The 9,681-nt window shown below is 34.3% G+C and overlaps 1 protein-coding gene across 2 annotated transcripts; it reads right to left on the minus strand.

Annotated features, from left to right (window-relative positions):
* Window positions 1-2,554: 2,554 nt before the first annotated feature.
* Window positions 2,555-7,792, minus strand: LOC306878868 (protein mono-ADP-ribosyltransferase PARP3-like). 2 transcript variants are annotated; one of them, XM_079431444.1, is made up of 11 exons: window positions 7,712-7,792; window positions 6,911-7,098; window positions 6,664-6,789; window positions 6,373-6,552; window positions 6,141-6,285; window positions 5,602-5,822; window positions 5,206-5,361; window positions 4,683-4,763; window positions 4,224-4,401; window positions 3,912-4,055; window positions 2,555-3,780 (listed from the first exon to the last, which is right to left on the minus strand). In XM_079431444.1, exons 2-11 carry the CDS (start codon window positions 7,088-7,090, stop codon window positions 3,605-3,607), a joined length of 1,587 nt encoding a protein of 528 aa, XP_079287570.1. In that variant the 5' UTR covers window positions 7,091-7,098; window positions 7,712-7,792; the 3' UTR covers window positions 2,555-3,604. The 2 variants fall into 2 exon arrangements, with proteins under 2 accessions (XP_079287570.1, XP_079287569.1); XM_079431443.1 differs by lacking the exon at window positions 7,712-7,792 and having other exon boundaries at window positions 2,558-3,780; window positions 6,911-7,271.
* Window positions 7,793-9,681: the final 1,889 nt, after the last annotated feature.

Consider the following 9,681-nt stretch of genomic DNA (forward strand, 5'->3'; position numbering starts at 1 on the left):
GAACATCTGGACATTTTTCACACGTGTGGAAACTTTCCTCCTGCAAACATTAAAACAAGTGCAGTGCAATCCCACAGGAGGCCAGTGTTTCAACATTCAATATCACTCAGGTGATTTCAGTGAAGAACAACCAAAGTGCATGACGATCCCTCAAAAGATTTATCATCCAGGAAAGCCCCGGCTCCAAGGAGCGAAGTTCATACAGGTGTCCCTATGCTACCCTTTCCATCTAACAAAACCCAGGAGAAGCAGAAAGGATATGGTCCCACCTGCTCTTCCTGTTTCCAGTGGTGTTGATCAGTATTCACACCACTTAGGCCTGTGTCCGTCAGGATGCTCTTCCACACTGTGTCCAGTGCTGTGAAGGGCTGTGACTGTCACACATTGTGTCTCTGTGATTTTTTTTCTTCCTCTTTCAAACAGACACATACTCCTCTGTCCTCCAGAGTGGCAGTCATCCCCTGGGTCCTACTGCACACCATTAAACAAGAAGATACTTTAATGGTCCATTGTAGCTTGACCAAACCATTCATTCATTCATTCGTTTACTTAGCAATTGTGAGGATTTGATACATGCTCTTAGAATGACATTTTTCAAATATATTGGCATATGCATAAATTTATCAACATACTATTTACAGTTTTTCTAAATTACTTTGGCTCATTTTTCAAAACAGTCCTAATCTCTAAACTGTAAATGCAGTTGTCAAAACTGTTTGCTGAAACATCAGAACCCTATTGCATGTCTGCAAATTGTAGTAACCCACCCAAATTATTTCATTCATGCTTCAAAACGTAGTTATTGCATCAGTGACTTTTTTGTCATTGGGTGAGCCACACTGGTCAAATTTAGATGTTTTTTTCACCATGGAAATATTTGTTATATGCAATTTCATTTCATATTTGTTATATGCATTTTTTTTTCTACTTTTGCTTTCGATACTATACACGACTTTTGTCTGTGTATCACACTGAGCATTTTAGATACATATTTCAACAGTAGGTAAAAATGTATTGGGAAAAGTCAACACTGTAGTACACAAAAAGGAAATTAACATTTACAGTACATTTATTTTTGTAGAAATGTATTACATGTAAGCTGAAATTTCACCATTGCTTATTAATTTGTACACACTCTGTTGTCTTCCCCTTACACCAACACCACCACACATTCTTACAAATCTTCCAATTGCTCTTCCACAACAAGCAACTGTGATTGTTCACAGTTTACACATAACACATTTATCTACAGATAAATGTACTGTACAAATGTAAATGTATTTATACAGCACTGCTGCTGCAGCTGTTGTTTAGGGTTGTGATGTTCGTCCTTGTTAGAAATTGGTAGTGATTGGGCTGGACAAATTCTATATCTCTATATGCTTCCGAACTTGATTGATTGGCAAGATTGTGATTCCCGTTTCATTACAATGGCATTTTGGGTTGCAAAGGGTGAGAAAGTTTCCAGTGAACATTATAATAATTCCATGTCTGATTATTTATGGAATTTACTTGTCTGATAGATTTTGATAACTGAACAGATCATTTGGCATGTGATGGCTCACATGATGAAAGAACATTTAGAAGTTGTGAAGAGTTTGACTCTTAGAGTCTAGAGTCAACTCAACGTGCCAAAACACACACAATTTGCTTAAATAAGACATTCAAATCTGACATGAACAAGAAACTACTTGTTCAGACATCTGAACTTATTGTTTTGAAAAAAAAAAAAAAAAAACTAATTTGAGAACAGAGCAAAAGCGATTGAGAAAAACTGTAATATTACCTCATGGAACCCAGTTATTACCTAATAATTTAGTAATGCATTTTTATTCATTCATTTATTTAGTTAATTCTGTGACACTACATGTCTGCTATATCTTATAGAAGATATCCTGGACCATTCAAAAAAATTATTAAACAGATCATTAAAAAAAAAAAAAAAGTTTAGATTTATTTATTTACTTACAGAAAGAAATACATATTTTATATATTTCATAATCATCAGTGTTTGATTTTTCAATTAGTTTCTTATACATAAATGTGAGTTTCAGCGAAAGCAGTGTTTTTCTTTTAAAGAGAAGACATTGCTTGTTATTCAATTTACATTGGTTTTTACATGAATGTAAAAATCAAGTAGGTTGGTAATGTATATATATATACAATATGAAGTAAACAATGTAAACAAATAGTTTTCTAAATTCTACAACATGATTTACAAAAGTTTGGTTCATGGTTACTTGAAATTGAAATCTCTGTCAAAATATTAAATAGTGAATTAAAATGGTTATTAAATATGCAGGCATGTCTATAATGCAGTATAATACTATTGGTAAGTTGTATTAAGTTGGCATGTGTGATGAATGTGATTAAAGAATGTGCGCTCAGACTGTCTTTGTACTGCTATCCACTTCATCTCAGAAAAACATAGCGATTATATAGTGATTATAAATGCTCATATAAGGTCTATAGAAAAGGATTCATTCATATAACAAAAATATAACAAACCATTGTAAACACCATTTTACTGATTGCATAGCTACACTTTGGATCTCATGGCATAGAAATGTTTAATGTAGTTTAAAAAAAGTGACATCTACTGGTCATAAGGAGAACACAACAGTGCAACTATATAATTATTTATTATTTTCAGATTAACACACATTAACATTTACAATACAACTTTAAAGCTCACCATAACACATCAGAGAAAAAAATAATATATATATATAGTAGATATATGATTATATATGTATTCTTTTTGTAGTGCAATACAATTGTATAAAGAGCTTTAAACAAATGTTTAATAAAGCAAACATCCAACCAAACAAAAATGTCTATAAAGTACTATATTAGCATTATACATCCTTCATAATCCGTGCTTGTAAACAATGTTTGAGCAGCTTGCATTCACATAACTGTATGAATCAGTCTAAATATAAATTAAATAAGGAACAACTGAAAGAAATTACCATTTTAGAAAAAAAGAAAATAAATTAATTTAGACAATTTGGCTTTAATCACACTTTAGAAATATTTTGTTAAATACTCTTATTCTGTATAAAATAAGGGTATTTAATTTGGGGGGGGGGGGGTCCCTCTTCATACTGGCCTTTTTTCATCTTTGTTATTTTTAATCAAACTAAACACTGATTCAGCATTTTTTCAAATGTTTAAAGGTGAACATGTACTTTTTACGACAGTTCAGAAACCTGCAGTTATGTTTCTAATATGAATAACATGTCAGTTACAGAAGAGTAATGATAAGAAGACATTCAAACCTCGATCGGAGAGAAGGCAAAATGAGCAAACATACTATAAGGCTATATTTACCAAGTTTACAGTACATAATAAAAGGTGTAATGTAATGATTAAATATTTATTAGACTTTCCGACTTCCGAAATAGAGGAACCGTCAAATTTGACATTCAACAAAATAACAATAATGTTAATAATAACAAAATTATTATAAAATAACAATGATTATAGCTGAACATTCATTTCTTTATAAGTGAGAGTGAAATCACGTAGCAGAAGTGACATTTATAAGTGGTTATATATGCATAACTGTAACTGTACACAGTTCCAGGTTTTTAAATCAGCTCTAATAACTGAACTTCAATTCCAGGAGGTATCGGATGCGACACTGGCTTTCCTTATAGATGAGGTACTCACTGTTGCAGAAAGAACTTCCCTGGTACTGCTGTTGTTTTATGGCTTTTCCCTGAGGAACCGCCACCTTTTTACCATCCAACTCAATGAAGACATCTTTTGAGGGATCTGAACAAAAAAAGAAAAAAAATTAAGAGACTTTACAGACATTTTCAAGAAGCTAATGTTTTACAGAATTTAACACTGTACATGCGTAAAAAGAGAAATGAGGAATAATATTTGATTGTATGTGGAAAAACCTGGTTCTTGGTTTCCGCGTGCAACTACGCTGTCATAGCCAGCGGGAGCCTTCCTTAGGCTGCAATCATCCTGTGTGATGGTGTACTCTTCTCCCAAAGCAACTTCATTTAGAAACATGATGCCAATGTTGTTGGATGGATACACTGAAAACACAAAAAGAAAAAAAAACAGTGCCTATTAGTAATGTCCACATTACCAAACAATCTCAGCCATTGTGTTGCCATGATGTATCAAATTAAACTTTACATGCGTTTATATAGTGCTTTTTCATTTGACGTCGATACTGATGCGAACAAGGTCCCGTTCCTCACCATAGCCAGCAGATTTGATGTTTTCAGAGGCAAAATAGATTCCCCTTCCCACACGTCCACCAGAATGGGGCATAATGCGAAGGCCGCTCTTCAGGATAGCTGCGACCACTGCCACGTTTGTTCCATGCCAAAGCAGCTTCCGGTTCTCCAATGCATCATTTTCCCTGAAGCGCTCAGCCTACACAACCAAATGCGCACATACACGCACACACAAAAGATTTAATTAGAGGAAGAAGACTTGGTAATGAACAGAATTCAGAACACCCACTGAGGCCCGGTGCTTACTGCTGGTTTGAAATCAAATTAGGAATCTAATAGGCATCTAAAAGGACTTCAAATAGAATAACATTGCCATGCATTTGAACAGTCAGATTTTTAGTACAGTTACAGTTTTACTGTTTACTTTAATAACACTTACTATGTGTAAGCTTTAAACTTGATTTGTGCAATACTATTCACCTCTGTATCTCTGTCAACTTCCCAGACATCCACCAAAGTGAGTCCTTTTCTTCCAGTGGCATTCAAGTACTTCTCAATAATCTTAAGAGGGAGAAAACATTTCTGAGATCGCTGCACTGCATTTAAAACCACAACTCAATTTAGTAAATGTCCATAATTTAAATCCTAAAGATTTCAATAACTTAGAGGTTAAATATATACCATAACATGACAAATATTTAGCATAATTGACAATGCGTTCAATATGTATTCATGTCTTCAGTAAGATCATGTGATTTTTCATTCAAATTTGGAAATAAACTGCAAGCTGAAAAAAGTATGATTTTGCAATATTTCTAGGTCATATTCTGCAGTTGACGGTCTAAAAATCTTGCTTATTAAACTTCTTTTAACTTTTCAGTATTATGCAATTAAAATGCACTGCAGAATTTTTTTATTATTAGCTTTTTTACTTTATTTCCAGATTTAAATTAGATTTTGAACGTCAGATTTACAGACTGTATAGATTTCTCTGAATGCAAACCTTAAATTCCTTCGACTTCTTATCCATTAGGCTTAGATTGCATTTCATAGACTGGTAATTTTGGTCAACTGGATGTGGCACTGTATCCTTCATCTCTTCTTTGGCTTTCTCAGATTCAGCTTTAAGACTCTGGGCAATCTCGATGTCTGCAAGTACCTACAAGGTACAAGAATAACAGGGAAGTTTGGATTTTGGTAATTCTCATCCAGATGGTAAAGCACTTTCCATTGGTCATTCATCTAACACACAAGATCAATGTGTTTTTGTAGCCAACACTTTTTTGGGCTATGTATGATTTGATTAACAAATAACCTTCTCTTAGTAATAGAGAAGAAAGTGTGACAGCTAGGCACTATATCATAAAATTCGGTACACAGTAACTGTTTTGATTCTCACCAAAAGCATCTCCTTCTTGCCCTGAAGGACAGAATCATCAGAGATGATAGGTGGTCTGTTGCGGCCAAAGTTATGAGGAATTATGGTGAAGAATTTGTTGGTGAGATCTTCTAACTTGTTCCGTTCCCCCTTCTTTATTGCAGCTTCAATCTGCTCCAAAACCTCAAAGCCTTTGGCTATCTGCTGCTTGCTGAGTTTCCCCAAGGGCATCTTCTTAATATCTGACAGAAATGTGCGACACATGAAACTCCTCCACAAAAATGGATCTTATTTAATGTTACAGATAGGACTCAGAAAAGTGGTAGACAGGACTCAAAAAGGCAGGAAAAAGTCACATCTTCAGTTCACAATCACACGGCCAAAACTCTCCTGTGGCTTTCAGAAACACATGTAAAATGGGAAATGAATCCCTGAGTGATCTGCAGTCTTCATAAAGTTTTAAAAGATATAACTTATTTTTCTCAGCTTTAAAAAAGAAGCACAATAACAAGGCTATTGAAAGGAACAGAAGAACTGGGACTCAATAATTCAAAACTAACCCAGGTTCATGCTGGTCATGGCTTCTTTGAACATGTCATTGTCAAAGATGAATCGGATGAGTCTTTGAGTTGCCTCATTCAATGTACAAGGCAGAACATGTTGTTCAGTTTTCACCTTCACATCTCCACCATCTACAGTGTCCACCTGAACGAAACACAAAATATTAGAAATGTGTCAAATGTGTTATTCTTTTGAAAACACCAAGGATTCAAAGACAAACAGGCTAAATACCTTCACTTCTGCATCCTGGTCCCCATCTACCTCTATCAATGTGTATTTTCCAGAATGCGAGACAAAGTTTTCACGATTGCTCCAATTATTCTTGGTCTTCTCTTTGAATTTCTTTTCAAAATTCTTAATGGCTGCATCAGTGGCATATGGACCGGCTAAACTGTTCTGGCCTGACTCTCCCTGAAAACAGTGAAAGACAGCAAAAATGAGTCATCTATTAGATGCTACAAGAGCATTTTTGCACATCATGTTGTGATATATTTGATTGATAAAAGAAAGAAACTAAGTTACCACTCTGCCCCATCTTGTCCAACAATAGTACTTTCCTCCAGACACTAAGACTTGGATTACATAGAATTTGTTGTTGTTGTTTCCAATGTTGGTTTGGTTTAGCATACAGTCGTAATCTTGGTGAACCTGTATGTTTAGACCAAAACTTTTCTGTGATTCAGGGCAAGCAGTAATTTGAGTAAAAATTTGCATTACTTTTTGCATTCGCATTGCTAATTTGCAATTTAATAACTAGCTAGTTACTCACCTCAGCATTTGATAGATGACAGAAGCTGTCTGGGTTCCTCGTGCCCTTCACCTGTGGCACTGGTGCCTTCAGAGCCTCTTTGGCAGAGGTGAACTTGTCCTTCGGGGGAGCTTCAGGCTCCTCCTTTACCTTCTTTCCTCCTGCTTTGGTGCTTGATGTTGCCCTTCTCTTAGGTGCCATTCTCTTTCCTCTCGGTTCATAATTAATCATACAGTTTATATTTGGTATGTTTAGTGCCATGTCCCAATCATATACGTCTCAATGTACATTTTAAAAATAGAAATTTTAAATAATTCCTCATTGCAATATCACAACTAAACATTTAACCTTTGCGAAGATATTGTTATGCACTTAAATTCTATTATGAACAACTGGGAATTTAAAAGGAAATAGTCCAAATATTTCTTTATACCCGTTTCTAATTAACAACAATCTGTTTGATAAAAAGGTATGATATGATATCAAATTTCAAAAGATTGCTAACAATAAATCAACGCAGTACTGCTGAGACATGCTTGAGTTTACTATAAGTGACGCAGATCTTCCAGAAAACACTTGCTAACTGACAAATGTTCACAAGTAAAGATATAATGCTATATATGTTAAATCCCAAGTGTTGATAATCGCAGTGAGTCAGGAGCTTAATGTCGTTAACGCAAAGCTTGGAGCTAAACTGAGTGTTCTTTATGCACACTTGCAGCTGTAGCTTTACATACCTGTAGCAACATATAGTCTACACAGCAATATAACCTGTAAAAATGACTGGCGATTTTATTATTAGTCATATGAAATGATACTTACCTGCTAGTGACTGTGCTGTCAAAGTTTGCAGATTCACTTCGGGACTGTCTGCAGCCTGACTTCCGCGTTTCTGAGCGAGTTTACGTCAACGTCACAACAGTTGCTGCTACTTATTACCACTGTAACGGTAGTTTACGTCAAAGTACCATAGTTACTGCAGGACTGTAAAAAGATAAACGAATGTTCTAATTTTCTAATATTCTAATTACAGTTGTATATGTCACCGACGTTATTCGTAAAATACACTATTTGACATTCAATCAATTAGTCTTGTCCGTAAGCTTATTGTTTTTAGTGAATTTCTCTTATATTATAGATGCCAACGTTTGTTCTGGTGTATCTTAAAGGGCAAAAACTATATTTAAAAACTCATTTTTGTCAAGTTATTAACTTTATTGTAACAAGTTGTTTCAAAACTTGGACCTTTATAACATGACATACGGCCCGGTTTCACAGACAGGGCTGAGACTAAGCCAGGATTAGACCAAAGTTCAATTGGGATATTTAAGTAATTTTTATAAACGTGCTTAGAAAAAAACATTACTGGTGTGCTTTTTGAGACAAAACAAAGGCACTGATATATTTTAAGATCAGACATTGTTTCTTTCAGTTGAAAGCTCAGACTTACATTTTAGTCTAGAACTAGGCTTAAGCCTTGTCTGTGAAATCGGGGGTACAATTAATTCAGTACATCAAACTTCTCTCTTAATGTAAGTATGCTGGTTGACTTGAATGGAAGCAGTGATTAAACGGAAGCAGTTAAAAAATACTGTTTAAAAGTAACAGTCTAAAATGAACAATCCTCCAATGGTGGTATATGGACAGTTCAACAGAAGGCCTCACTGTTATAAATGAGGCAAAAAATGACCGCAGATATAACCATCACAAAAATGAATGTATCAGGTTGACAGGACAATTCCCTGTTTGTTATTTCGCCACAAATGATTGAGTGTGCAACACAGTGTACATCATTTAGCCTTTCTGTAACATGGGTCAGACTGTGATAGGCTTCATATGTGAATACTGTGACTATTAAAGATGAAGTATATATAAATATCATACTTTGTCTATGAGACATGATTCTTCAGTAGACTGCTGTATGTGCATTAAATATGTAGTGCAGTAATAGCAGTATTTGCAATATTTTGTCTTGGTTATTCTTGTTATTTTTCTTAATGGTTTATTTATCTTCCAACATGCTAACTACTTAAATGACTTTATGAAACAATGAAATTAGGGCATAATTTATTGCATTTTGAATTTGCATATCACTTATATTTAAAAAAAAAAGGTTCGCATTATTTTGCACAGTGCAAAAAAATTACATTTATCATATGAATATTACGTTAATAATAAAAGTTTACCTAAACCAATTTGATGTGATGAGCAACTATATCCTCTAGATGGGGACAATGTACAAGTTTTTACTTGAACATATGTGACCATGGCCAACAAAACCAGTCTTAAATCGCTGGGGTTTATTTGTAGTCAAAAATACATTGTATGGGTCAGAATTATTGTTTTTCCTTTTATGCCAAAAATCATTACGGCATTAAATAAAGATCATGTTCCATGAAGATATTTTGTAAATTTCCTACTGTAAATATATAAAAACTTAATTTATGATTAGTAATATGCATTGCTAAGGACTTCATTTGGACAACTTTAAAGGCGATTTTCTCAATATTTAGATTTTTTTGCACCCTCAGATTGCACCCTCAAATAGTTGTATCTCGGCCAAATATTGTCCAATCCTAACAAACCATACATCAATGGAAATCTTATTTATTCAGATTATGTATAAATCTCAATTTTGGAAAATTGACCCTTATGACAGGTTTTGTGGTCCAGGGTCACATTTATGTAAATATTTAATTCTTTAAAGCTGATGTGTGTAATTTTCTCCAGTGTACACTGATGGGAATTGAAATATAATATAATGCAATATAATATAATGAACTACCACAAGA

Source organism: Barbus barbus, assembly GCF_936440315.1.
Source record: "Barbus barbus genome assembly, chromosome: 13".
Classification (NCBI taxonomy): Eukaryota; Metazoa; Chordata; class Actinopteri; order Cypriniformes; family Cyprinidae; genus Barbus; species Barbus barbus.

Excerpts from the sequence above, each read along its gene's own strand:
- LOC306878868 (XM_079431443.1), bottom strand. The coding sequence starts at position 7,150 with ATGGCACTAAACATACCAAATATAAACTGTATGATTAATTATGAACCG. Across the intron at positions 4,764-5,205 it reads AGAAGTCGAAGGAATTTAAG|ATTATTGAGAAGTACTTGAA; the intron begins GTTTGCATTCAG and ends CTCCCTCTTAAG. Across the intron at positions 4,056-4,223 it reads CATCAAATCTGCTGGCTATG|TGTATCCATCCAACAACATT; the intron begins GTGAGGAACGGG and ends TTGTGTTTTCAG.